We start from the raw sequence: 14,012 nt of genomic DNA on the forward strand, positions 1-14,012 counted from the left end.
GGGTCATATAAAATAAAGTGTATTCTTCACTTGACTGAAAGAAAAACTGAATGCTACACCTGAATTCTAATCTATACAGGTACTTGCACAGCACTTTAAGATAAAAATGAGAGTCAAAATAGGTCTTCTAGTCACACCTAAACATAAACACACTTACACAGAGTGTACACCATTATACAAAAAGAGATGGAATTTTAGAGCTGTAAAATATGCATGTTAGGATGCAACCCAACATGACTCTCATTTGAGAGAAGAGAAAACTCAGTCTCAGGAAGACTACATGACCATATCACTTGCCCGAAGTTGAACAGCTAGTTAGTAGCAAAGCCAAGACTTGACCAAAATCTCCCCAACACTTAATTCATACTGCACTAGGGCAACTCTCTCTCTCTCTCTCTCTTTTTCTGTTAGAAAGAAAGAAAAGAAAGAATGAAATGAAGGTACTAGTAAAAGTTTTCACTTCAAAAGCCTTCTTTTGCAGGAGGTTCTATGAGCTAGGAGTGTACTCTGTGGAGGACTTCCAATACCCAGGTTACTGCTATAGAGATGGAATACGAGACAATGACTACACCATGAAGAGAGACCCTGAAGAGTAAATAATAAAAATACTTACTTCTGTACTCCCAGTATCTAAAACAGTACATGACATATACTGTGCATTCAAAATACACTGGTTCAATTTAATTGATTTGAATCAAATTACAGACTATAATAGGCATATCTTAACATTCTTCTATTGATGAAAGTGAAATACATTGAATCTCCATGTAATGATGACAATGAGAGATCAATAACTGCATTATATCAAAATCTTCACCTTATATGAAAGATAGAGAATCTTAAAAGCAGCAAGAGAAAGGGAGACAGTTACCTACAAAGGAGTTCGCATTAGACTATCAGCTGCTTATTCAAAAGAAATCTTGCATGCAAGGAGGGGCTAGGAAGAAGTATTTGAAGTCACGAAAGGCAAGGACCTACAGCTGAGATTACTCTACCCAGCAAAGCTTTCATTTAGAATGGAAGGGCAGATAAATTGCTTCCCAGATAAGGTCAAGTTAAAGGAGTTCATCATCATCCAGCCCTTATTACGTGAGATATTAAAGGGACTTATCTAAGTAAAAGAAGGTAAAAGATATGAACAGTAAAATGACAACAAACTCACACCTATTAACAACCAAACCTAAAAAAACAAACAAACAAAAAACTAAGCAAACAACTAAAACAGGAACAGACTCACAGAAATGGAGATCACATGGAGGGTTACCATCAGGGGAGGGGGGAAAAGGTACAAAGAATAAGTAGCATAAATGGTAGGCACAAAATAGACAGGGGAAAGTTAAGAATAGTATAACAAATGTAGAAGGCAAAGAACTTATACGTACAACCCATGGACATGAACTAAGTGGAGGGGGAATGCAGGTGAAAGGGGTATGCAGGGCAGAGGGGAATAAAGGATAGAAAATGAATAACTGTAATAGCATAATCAATAAAATATATATTTTTTAAAAAATCTTCATCTTACATCATTGTTTTAGGTCAGCAAAGATTCAGTGTGGAGCATATAACTAAATCTGTATGTAGAAAGAAAAAAAGCTCTGCTATTGTGAAATTAATGAAAACTTAGATATCTGTGTAGTGCTTAACAATTTACAAAGAGTATTCATATATACACACATTTAAACAAATGTATTTAAACATATATTACATTTACATGTATTACATATATTATAAAGCATATATTATATGCAGTAGGCATTATTATCTACTCCATTGATAATTAAATCAAAGTTCTGAGAAACTAAGTGCAGCTAGAGGTAATAGTTTGAAACTAAACTCAGGTCTCTAAACTCCAAATTCAGATGAACCTCCTGCATACTTTCACTGGATATTTAAAAGTTGACATGTTTCTACTTGGAATAATAATAAGCTTGTGGGCACCAGTTACTGTCTTTGCAACCTCCCTCCTAGCAAGGAATGGGTAATAAATCAAACATAATCTCACAAGATACTTTGACATGGGGAGACTGTGGACACATATCTCTAGGTTATCATGTTGGGGTACCTGAGTTTATCTTAGTGGTGAAAATATTTCACCACTAAGTAGTATATGGATGCAGATTTACTCCTAATTCCTTATAAAGGTTAAAATGATAACAACACGGATCACTGAAATAATGTTCCAGCAGTGAAATCAGGGTGTCCTGCATCCATGCCAATGTGAAAGAGGAGAAAAAGAATTGTGTTATTCCTTAACCCAACCAACATCACACTCACTGGTTATTCAGAGCACTAACTTTAGAGAAAGGTGCGCACTCACGGGCTCTGCTATCTTGCCCACCCTTGCACCCCCAAGTCGGTACTGCACACATCAACCGTTCCTCACCTCGCTGTCTCCTTCCACTCCATCTCCTGCCCATCCACAGCCAGCAGCTCATCCAGTTCGGTGAAGAGCTGAGGAGGGGCCGGGCTGTCATCCTCCTCGCCCAAGATGAATCGGATGCGTTCTGCGGCCGGAGAGACTGCAGAAGTGAAAATACTGCGGTTAAACACTGGCTGCACGTCCCTGAGGAAAGTGGAGCTCCGAGCTCTTCCTCTGTCCCCAAAGCTGTTGGGTTTCCCTTCCACACTTTCAGTGGACATCTTCCTTGCTTATCCCCAGACAAAGGACAAAAAGAAATCAAAGCCCTTCTCTATTCCCTTGGTTCTAAACTGTCTCTCAGCTCTCCACTACTGTCCGGCAGGCCAGCACTCCATGTCTTTGTGGTGTGTGACAAGGAACTTTTTAGCCCTCAGATGAGCTGAGGTCCAACCTCATGACCTTCCCTCCTTCCCCACTTATGGCCCACCCAAAACGATTAGACAGAGACCAGCTTGATCCAATCATCTTTTCTACAACAGTGGGAAGGGCGACAGAGCACCCCAATCCTGAGTTTCTCCCAGCTGCCCGCCTCCTACCCACCCTCCCTCTGTCCAATGTCTAACACCTATACCCTCAAAGGCTCCTCACTGCTCGTAACTGGCTAACTGCAAAGCTGATGAATGAATATTTAACAAGATGGGGCCTCTTCTTTACACAATGGCAGTACCCGAAAATGTTTAGTCACACTTCAATGCATTTGAAAAACAAGCCCAAGTAAAACATTGTATACCTGAGGGGGAAAAATTCCAACATGCTCAAGCACATAATTAAACACTCTACTAGCTCCTTTTGACCCCATCTTCTGAAAAAAAAATAATGTAATGAAAAATTAACTAGCATGTCCTCCAAGTCATAGATTACTTTTCTCTTCTTCTTCTTCTTCTTTTTTTAAAGAATAGCATTTAGAAACTGATGGTCACCCTGATCAATGTAATTCAGTGTGTTGGGCACTGTCCCACAAAGCAAAAGTTTGCCAGTTCGATTCCCTGTCAGGGCACATGCCTGGGTTGTAGGCCAGGCCCCGGTTGGGGCCCATGTTGGAGGCACCTGATCAATGTTCTTCTCACACATCACTGTTTCTCTCCCTCTTTTTCTCCTTCCCTTCCCCTCTCTCTAAAAATAAATACATAAAATCTTAACTAAAATTAAAAAGAAAGTAAACTAATGGTCATGTAATAAAACTAAAGCCTACAGATACTTTTTGTAATCCCTAGGTAAAACTAAGAATGGTATATACATATGAACGCAGTTCAAGTAGAAAGATATATATATACATATGTGTGTATCTACATACAGATAAATATGTAGGAATATACGTATTCAAACAACCTAAAAAAAGAAAAAGTCCCTACCACCTGAAAACTATTCACATAGGACAAGAATAAAATTCCATAGCTCAAATATATTTACTACAAACAAACCCATACAAATATTCAACCTAACTGGTAATCAATAGTAATCATTAAAATGTTACATGTTTTACCTATTAAAATGGCAAAAATTAAAAAGAATGATAATGCCTAACATCAGCAATGGTTTAGGAAATTTGTCATTGATAGAAGGGAAATTTGGAAGGATACGGAACTGTTTTAAAAGTATGTGTCCAGAGAGCTAGTAACTCTATTACTATAAAGACATTCATTTCAAATAAATAAGAGTCGTTATCTCAAAGGCTCAGCTGCAGAGGTGACTACTACAGCACTGTTTATAACTGAGAACAATAGAAAAAGTCAAAATGTCCAGAAAAAAAGGACTGGTTAAATAAACTACAGTACACTATTCAATAAAATACCATGTAGTCATAAAACATGAAGTCGAGATTGTTTTTTGCTGCATATGTCACATAATTTTTTAAATATATTTCATTGATTATACCATTACAGTTGTTCTATTCCCCCCCTTTCATTCCCTTCCCCCAGCACGCTCCCTCCCCCACCATTCTCCCCCCCTTAGTTTATAACCACGTGTCTCAACTTCTTTGGATTCTATATTTCCCCCACTATTCTCGCCCTCCCCCCTATCTATTTTATACCTACCATCTATGCTATTTTCTGTGCCTTCTCCCCCTTCTCCCCCTCCCACCCCCCTGTTTCTAACCCTCCATGTGTTCTTCATTTCTATGGTTCCACTCCTGATCTAGCTGTCCTCTTGGTTTGCTTTTGTTTTAGGTGTGGCTGTTAATGGCTGTGTGTTTGCTGTCCTTTCACTGTTCATATTTTTCATCTTCTTTTTCTTATATAAGTCCCTTTAGCATTTCATATAATAAGGGCTTGGTAATGATGAACTCCTTGAACTTGACCTTATCTGAGAAGCACTTTATCTGTCCTTCCATTCTAAATGAAAGCTTTGCTGGATAAAGCAATCTTGGCTGTAGGTCTTTGGATTTCATGACTTGGAATACTTCTTTCCAGCCCCTTCTTGCCTGTAAGGTCTCTTTTGAGAAATCCGCTGACAGTCTGATGGGTACTCCTTTGTAGGTGACTGTCCCCTTATCCCTTGATGCTTCTAGGATTCTCTCCTTCATTTTGGTCTTGGCTAATGTAATTATGATGTGCCTTGGTGTGTTCCTTCTTGGGTCCAACTTCTTTGGCACTCTCTGAGCTTCCTGGATTTCCTGGAAGTCTATTTCCTTTGCCAGACTGGGGAAGTTCTCCTTTATTATTTGTTCAAATATGTTTTCCACTCGTGGCTGTTTCTTTCCCCCTTCTGGTACCCCTATAATTCGGATGTTGGAACGTTTAAAGATGTCCTGGAGGTTCCTAAGCCTCTCCTCATTTTTTTGAATTCTCATTTCTTCATTCCTTTCTGGTGGGATGTTTTGTTCTTCCTTCTGGTCCATTCCATTGATTTGAGTCCCAGTTTCCTTTCCATCACTATTGGTTTCCTGTGCATCTCCCTTCATTTCAATTAGTTTAGCCTTCATATGTTCCTCTATTTTGTGACTATGTTCCTCTAATTTGTGACTATAATCTACCAGTTCTGTGAGCATCCTGATAAATAGTGTCTTGAATTGTGCTTCTGAGAGGCTGGCAATTTCTCGGTCACTTAGAGTTATTGGCTCTGGGACTTTGAGTTCTTCTTGCACCATCTTTTGGGCTATTCATGCCTGTTCCGTAGCAGGATCAGAGCCCTAAAGTGTTCACTAGAACCAGGCAACTAAGTTGCTGGGTTGTGACATTGTATGTGGGGGCGGGGTCAAAGAGGGACAATGGCTTCCCGTCTGCCACCTGCTGCCGCGGCCCTGGCGCCACAGCCACCACTGTCACCAGGCCCACGCATTTCGTTCCACTGCACTCGAGTGTGCCACCGCCATCAGCCCTCCACCACTGGGTAGGCCCCCTGGGGCCTGTGTGGTCTGTCTCACTGTGCGCGAATGTGCAACCGCGGTCAGTCTGCCCCACACCCCGACTGGTTCCGGGCTGCCCGCGCGCCTAGGTCAGGGGATCTGTCCTGCCCGACCCACCTCCACTGCTGGCTCCGCCTCTCTTACCGTCCAGGTTGAATGGTTCGTTGTTGTCGGACTTCCGTATAATTCCGTTTTCTGGTCTTTGGGTGTGTCCTAGTTCTCCAAACCTTTGTTGTGTTCAAACTTGGTTGTGGGAGAAGGCACAGTGTTTCCACCTATGCCTCCATCTTGGTGGAAGTCCCTTGTCACATAATTTTAAATAAACAAGTAAAGCTGCATATTCATATACATAAAGTGATTCCACTTTAGGAAAGAAAAATACACATATACACATAAAACAGCCTGGAATTATGGAGATCCTCACTTTGTGTGGTTCCAATGGGTATAAATTTTAGTCACCAAAGCTTAGTCAAATAACACTAGTCCCCTAACAACACAGTAAAAATTTTAGTTAGCATGGTTTATGAACTGTGAGTAATTGCATGAAGTACAAAATACAAACTTCACTGCTACCTCTTCAGCATCCTTCAAAGTCTGACAGTGATTGGTTACCACACAGCTGTCATCCAGTTCACGTACAGACGGTGAAGTGTGTGGGTTCATTGCCTTCTTACCGCCCAATGATAAATTCATGCAACGTGGATACTCAAAAGAGGAAGAGAGCCAACAAAGATGGAAGCACAACACAGAAACAAAACATGACGACACTGGTAGCGAAATCTGTAGTCAACTGTTGATGAAGGTACAGAAGACCCAGCTGATCATGGAAACGTAGACAGTGATGCCTTTGGCCACTTGAGAGACTCTAGATACACAGTGGAGGAACTCAGTGAAGGCATACTGGTCAACATAAACAGGGAAAGTGGTGGTTAGAAAATGATTATGATGTCCCAGAAGAGAGGAGGTAAGGCTGGGGAAAAAAAACCTTCACATTAAAGGAACTCAGTCTTGACACAGAGAGCACAAAGGATAAAATGTTAGAGGCTGCTCCAAATTAGAGAGGCATATGACAATTTGGGAGCAGAAAAGATGTTCATTCCATTTCATTCATTGCATGATAGCAAGGAAGCAAACACTATTTAAACTACTTCTGAGGAGGTTTTACAAAGGAATCAACCCCTTTAATCCTAATGTTTCTAATGTTTTTAAAAAATTGCACGTACTGCACTGTTGATGGGATTGCAGACTGGTACAACCATTATAGAAAACAGTATGGAATTTTCTCAGGAAACTAAAATTGGACCTGCCTTTTGACCCAGCAATTCCACTGCTAGGATTGTATCCTCAGAACCCTGAATCACCAATCCAAAAGAACCTATGCACCCCAATGTTCATAGCAGCACAATTTGCAATAGCCAAGTGCTGGAAGCAACCTAGGTGCCCATCAGTAAATGAATGGATCCAAAAACTATGGTACATTTACACAATGGAATTCTATGCAGCAGAAAGAAAGAGCTCCTACCCTTTGCAACAGCATGGATGGAACTGGAAAGCATTATGCTGAGTGAAATAAGCCAGGTGGTGAAAGACAAATACCACATAATCTCACCTTTAACAGAAACCTAAACAACCAAACAAACAAATAAGCAAAATAAAAGCAAAGACACTGAAATAGAGAACAGGCCGACAGTCTCCAGAGGGGAGAAGGGAGGAAATTTCAGGGGAAAAGGGGAAGGGTTTACAGGAACAAGTATAAAAGATACATGGGATAAATACTAGGGGCAGGGTGGACATGGGAGAGAAGTGGGGAGAGCTGGGTGGGTGGGCTGGGATGGGAATAAAAGACAGAAAGCTGTACTCGAACAACAATTAAAAAATTTTTTTTAGTTCTGACCTTTTATTGACCAAAGATTTTTTTCTTCGGTTTATTTTTATATAAACTGAAAGAAGTAATCGGTACATGGTTAAAACTTTAAAATACCACAGAAGGATATACTGCAAAAATATTCTCAGACCAGATCCTCAATTACCCTCATCACAAGTAACTACTGTTAACATTTTCTTATAATTGTCTATAACAATTTTCTATAAACACAGGCTTATGTATGTATCTCAATCCCTTTTATAAACATATTTCATCCTTTTTCTTTCAACCTACCTATGCCTTTGAATTTGAAGTAAATTTCTTGTAAATGTTATGTAGTTAGATCTTTTTATAAAAACTCAGTCTGTCAATTTCTCTTTTTTCAGTAGGCATATTTAAACATTCACCCTTAAGGTAATTAATGCTATGTCAGAGCTTAAGTCTGACAATTTTCACTTTTGTTTTTTGTTTATTTCCTCTGCTTCTCTTTCTTGTTTTCTTTTCTAACCTTCCTGCCGGTCACTTGAACATTTTTTGAGAGTCCCATCTTGACGTATTCATGGTATTTCTTTTTTTTTACTTAATTCTTGTTCAAGTACAGTTTTCTGTCTTATATTCCCAGCCCTGCCCACCCCCCCCAGTGCTCCCCACCTCCCTCCCATTTCCGGCCCCCACCTTAGTTATTGTCCATGTGTCCTTTATACTTGTTCATGTGAATCCTTCCCCTTTTCCCTTGTGATTCTACAAAATTGCATGTACTAAATAAACATTAGTTTTACTACTTTTTAAATTTCCCTATAGCCAACAGCAAGTGTTTAATAATTCAGTAAAAAGATTTAAAAGTCAAAGGACATAGTAACTTTTCCCATTGATTATGTATTAGGTATTGCATAACTTCAGCTTACATAATCATTTTTATGGCCCTTCAAAAGCAAGAACTGCCTATATATCTTTTTTTAAATTTATTTACTGATTTGAGACAGAGGAAAGGGGGAGAGGAAGAGAGGAAGAAAAAGAAGGGAAGAGAAAGAGGGGGAAGAGAGGGAGAGGGAGGGAGAGAGAGCAATAAAGGGAGAGAGAGGTAGAGGGAAAGAGAAGCACTGATTTGTTGTTCCACTTACTTATACATTGATTGGTTGATACTTGTAGGTGCCCTGACTGAGAATCGAACCTTCAACCTTGGTATAGTGAGACAAAGCTCTAACTAACTGAGCCACCTGGCCAAGTAGATATCTTTCAAATGTTTATTTTTAGGGCTTCCATTTTTCTCCCTTTCATTTTCCTATCAGTTCTGAAGTGGGCACAGTTCATTCATGTATTCACTCAGCAATAGTTACTGAGGACTCTGTGCTCTAGCGGACTTTGCTTCAGGGTCTGAAGATAAAGTGAAGAGCTAGACAAAAAGATCCCTGTTATGGAGTTTATATGAGGGAAAACAAGCATCAGTTAATTAATTGATTAATTAAATTAAACAGCATACAAAAAATCTATGAACCATGTTTGCACAACATTGAAATAAGGTCATTGAATACACAGTATTCCAGGAAACAATATGTTTTACTTATGTAATTAGGGGGAAAAGGGCTTTGAAATTTTTCAACATCTCCGGAAGAAAAATATCTAAAATAAAGTTCCAGAACTTTGTGCAAAAACACTTGCAGTCAAGAAACAGGACATGTGATTATCTTAGAGGATCAGGGATGGCATAAAAAAATTAAGGGGAGAGCTAAAAATGACAGAATTTGGAATCTGTATAATACCTCTGAAGAGTATAGTGGGTATTGATCACAGTGGTTCTGAAACTGACAATCACAGATTTAACTAACTTTTCATCAACATTCAACATCAAAGACCCCTAGTTAGAACTAGCTTTTGAAAGGGAAAGTCTGTGTCTAGAGATTCAACGTTTTGTCCATTTTTGAAAGATGTGATGTGGGTTTGTCCCCACCTCTAACGGAGAAGAATAAATATTTCTCCTGCTGAAATAACAGAATTTTCTCCACAGATAGCATGTATCTCTGCTCAGCCCTAATCTACAGAGCATCACTCTGAAGTCTGATGTCCTTGAGTCAGGAAAACACAATTCACTGCTTATCAGACAACAATTCTTCTGTGACATCTGCAAAATGGAATGGAAGAAGGGTGAAGCATTGCCTCAAAGTCTCCCTCTCCAGGCACCTTGTCTAAGCACCTTTCTTAAGTTGTTTTATTTATTAAATATAGCCTCTGAGCAACCAATATAATAATCCCTTTGGGACAAAATCCAGAATCATGTCATAAATTAGTCTACTACTCTAGTAAATCCCTGTCCTAAGTTGTTTCTCCAAGCTTTCCCAGGAATTAGAAGTACGTAAGAGGCCACAACAATTGTACTTCAAATATCCACCTATGGGAGGGGCATCCTCTGTGGACAGTAAAATACCCTTCCCAATTTCTATCATTCTTACACAACGATAAGCACAGTGAGAGCACCCCTAATGAAGTACATCAAGAACTCATTTTTTCCCATACCTTTTGATCAAAAGGTTAAATGAGCTAAACACAAGACAGCAATGCATTGAGAGTGAAAGGACAGAATTGAGCCAAACAGCCAGCATTTAAATCCAAGCTCTGCTACTTATCTGCAGTGTGACCTAAGACAAGTTAATTAACCTTAGTGTCTCAAGCTCCCCTCCTGAAAAATGGAATGATAATCATCATTATATAGTAGTTATATACAAGGCTTCAATTAGTTGGAAAATTGCTGTTCCTTACTAATAAATCCTGCCTAGCTTCTAAGAAAGAAAACTCTCACAGATACTGGCCTTGAGAGCCTCTATATGTTGAAAATATATAAGGCAGGGAAGAAAAAAGCCAACGGCTCTGCACATGTTACTTCAATGAATTAGGTAGCTTCAATAATGAGAACACAAAGATTACCCAAGTTCTGGGAAGCAGCCAATAAAAGAACAAGGGGAAAATAATGAAACCCTTAATAGCCTCACTTTAATACCTGGGAGTGGGGAACATCAGAAAATCAACTTGCATTATGATGAATAGATCATAATTCTAAGTAATAACTAACCTAGTTTCGTCATTAAAAAAAAAAAACCCTGGAGAAAAATGAGAGGGTGACAGGGACAGATAAAATGAGGGAGAGAGAGAAAAACCTTCAAATTCATCCAATCAAAATTGTCAGTACAAAACACCTGTAGATCAAAGTCAACTTAATGCCTCTCATTGGCCTAGATTTTTTTTAAATTATGTTCTCGAGTTAAAATGTGTTTTGGTTTTTATTCATGTTTCTACTTATTTACTTTCTGAGTAGCTGCAGAATTTCCTGGAGGGCCCTGCCCCGATGCAGTCATCCCTGGCCAGTGTTCACCTACAGAGTAATGCTGTGATGGTCTGCAGAGCTTGGAGAGGCCCGAGCTCCAAAGTCCCCACTGCGACAAGGAAGGCAAGTATGTGGCAGGAATGTGATCCATACCACTCCCACGACCAGCACTATGGAAGACATCACGTACACGTCATCACATTCATTCCTGATGAGCCTGAACTCGGCCTCAGAACAGCCACTTCCTCCAGTCAGAGATGGAGTATGAGAAGAATCCTCTCCGCCATGCCTGGTTAGAGACAGCTGACTCTCAGTTCGCCTTTCATGCCACTCGGGCTCCCAGTTGTGTGCCCAACCTTGTCTTCCTCAGCAACTCGGAGTGTCTTGTAACAGAATATACTTGCTCATTTTCAAACTTTTTTCTTCATTTTTCCTGACTAGATTATTCTTTTCTTTCCTCTATAACTCTGACTCAATGGCTAAGGCCCAGATGAAAATTCTATTTTTTCCAATAACCTATGTTAACTATTCACACAAATGTGTCTCTCCTTTATTTAAACCATAACAATACTTTGTGTCTGAATTGCTTACTTTTAGCACCACAAACATACAGCTTGCTCACGGTTTCCTAACTTTTGTAGATGTGGCTTTTCTCTCCAAACAGACTACCAAGGTCCTGGCTAGCAGGGCTGGCCGGTGTTCTGTGTACTTCCCTCAAAGACCCACCTAGTACCGTGCAACCAACCGTTGCTTTGAACAATAATGAATCAGACTCGGCTCAAAAAACTTGGATATTTTCAAGGACATAAAAACATAACCATTTACAAAAGGAAGCTTACATTAAGAACCCTGAAATGAAAACTCAATTTTAAAAACTGTCTTTATTCATCTTTGCCTTAGCTGCACAGTGACAAAAATACGGTTGCTATTCAATGGTGAGAAAGCCACAAATAAAAGAATAAACACTTCAGGTGAGCTATGTTCCTCTGCTGATTCAATCCCTCCTCCTGAGGGGCCACAACATTCAATCTGCACTTCTGCGGAGACACTCAATGCCCACTGTTGTGTGGGGTCCTCGTTGCTATCTTTTGTCTCTGCACCTTGGTGAAGCCGATCAACTGGTTTGTTCTTTACTTCCACAATTTTAGTGCCAACTTAATGCACAGTAAAGTTACACAAAAAGAATGGGTAAAAAAAAAAGTAAGACAATGAATTAAAAACTGAGTAATATACATTCTGTCCCAGTTTCTCACAAGAAATCTTTTCCTGCTTCTTTCCTCTGCCTGCATAGAGGCACAGTGGGAAGATGACATGGTGCGACAAAATGGAAACCCTGAGGCTTAGCAGTAACTCAAGCACAGTCCTGCACTTTTGTTTTGTAACTTAATATTTACTCATATGAAAGTGCCATGAATAAACATGTAATAGGCGATAACTAACATTTCTGAATGATTGCACTGTTAAGTGCTTTCCATGCATTATATCATAAGGCAATGAAATATCCGCTATTATTCGCCTCTCATATTACTCTACTAAATATTAAGAGGCTGAGGACTTCCCCAAGATCACACGAGTAAGGCCTATGGCCTCAAACCTACCCATATTCATGTCCAAGCCCATTTCTTAGCCACCACACTCTGATGAATGATTTCATTCAAAAAGCAAAAGGTCAGATTGCCACATGAACAGTACAGAAAGAAACATGACGGGTTCCAGGAGAGGCAGACATCACAATGGCATATGAAATAGTCCTACACTAAATGACTGAGCGCTTGGTCCATTACCCACCGAACGGCACTTTGTGAGAGTGCCCTTTTGTTTTTGGTCTGGGAAGCACCCCACTGTGGCCTCCCTGCAGGCTGCCCCCCAAAATTGTTTTCCATAAAAATAATGATCATAATGAACAATTCAAACTGAGCATGATAAGTTTATATGCAGATTTACTATTGCGGGTTAAATGAGGATTCTGGATTTGGTATTTTCTCCTGACAAAGTCCACCATCTGGTAAAGTCTTAGCTCTCAAACCAAAGTGTGAAATGAAATAACTATTTATTTTGTTAAGTTATTAATGTGCTACCATCAACTGGTGTACAGTTATCATTTTCAGTATTCATTTCACTTCTTCATTCTGAGATACAGTTGGTAGGTTGATGCCACAGTTGTTATGGCTCCTACAGTTTCTCTAATTATTAGACCACTGTAGTATCTATAAATACACTTAAATATATGTATACAATCCTCAAAAGTCATTTTCACATTCATAACTGTAAGAAATGAAAACAATAAAATTCCATGTATATAATTTAAATATGCATATACACACACATACATATAAACCTTTAAACCACACACACATACACATTGTAATGACTATCTGGTACTCCTGCCCCTGAGCAACCTAATCTCCTTTTCTGGTAACAGCATCCCATTTTCCTTTGGAGACCCATCTTTATACTTGCAGGTTCACTGAGGCTGAATCCAGCCCCTGCGGTACAGGTCTGTACTATAAGAATATCACAACTCTTGGCCACAGCAATTAATTTCTGAATGAACACTTTACCTAACCCAGGCCAACCAGAGTGAATAAGTGTCAGCCTTTTGTTGGAACTTCCCTGAAACAAATTTTCACTTTATGCTAAGGTGCTAAATAGAAATAAAAGCTTTGAGTGCAGATGGCCATCCTGTAACCCTCAGAATAAAGTAAACATGGAAGACCTTAGAGCCAAGACAGAGGCAGTTTCCTAATGCCATCACGTAAGCATTTAGATTCAGCCATGCCTGAAGTCAGTTACTTTTCAAACATATGTGTGATTCTTTTCAGCTTAACTTAGTGTGAGCTGATTTTTTTGTCACTTGCACCTAAAAGAGTCCTGATATACATGTATATGATTCCATTTTAGCTGGTTAGAGTAAAGGTAACTTGTATTGGCCATTTATGCATTGGCATCTTCAAAGTAATTGCATTGAAGAACATGTTTATAAAGAACCCAAGTTTCCTTGGAGTGACCTGGACAAGTCATCTAGACCCTCTCCATACTTTAACCTACTGCTCCCACAACAAATCCA

At 39.5% G+C, this 14,012-nt stretch overlaps 1 protein-coding gene across 5 annotated transcripts in view; it reads right to left on the reverse strand.

Annotated features, from left to right (window-relative positions):
* Positions 1 to 14,012, reverse strand: part of SLC4A4 (solute carrier family 4 member 4) — a 365,009-nt gene that overhangs the window by 186,116 nt on the left and 164,881 nt on the right. For all 5 annotated transcript variants that reach the window (XM_037063447.1, XM_037063446.1, XM_037063448.1 and 2 more), the window contains one exon: positions 2,384 to 2,519. In XM_037063447.1, the coding sequence (XP_036919342.1) occupies positions 2,384 to 2,519 (136 nt within the window). The remainder of the gene's footprint in view (positions 1 to 2,383; positions 2,520 to 14,012) is intronic.

Source organism: Sturnira hondurensis, unplaced genomic scaffold, assembly GCF_014824575.4.
Source record: "Sturnira hondurensis isolate 20B ecotype Veracruz unplaced genomic scaffold, ASM1482457v3 Scaffold0014584, whole genome shotgun sequence".
Classification (NCBI taxonomy): Eukaryota; Metazoa; Chordata; class Mammalia; order Chiroptera; family Phyllostomidae; genus Sturnira; species Sturnira hondurensis.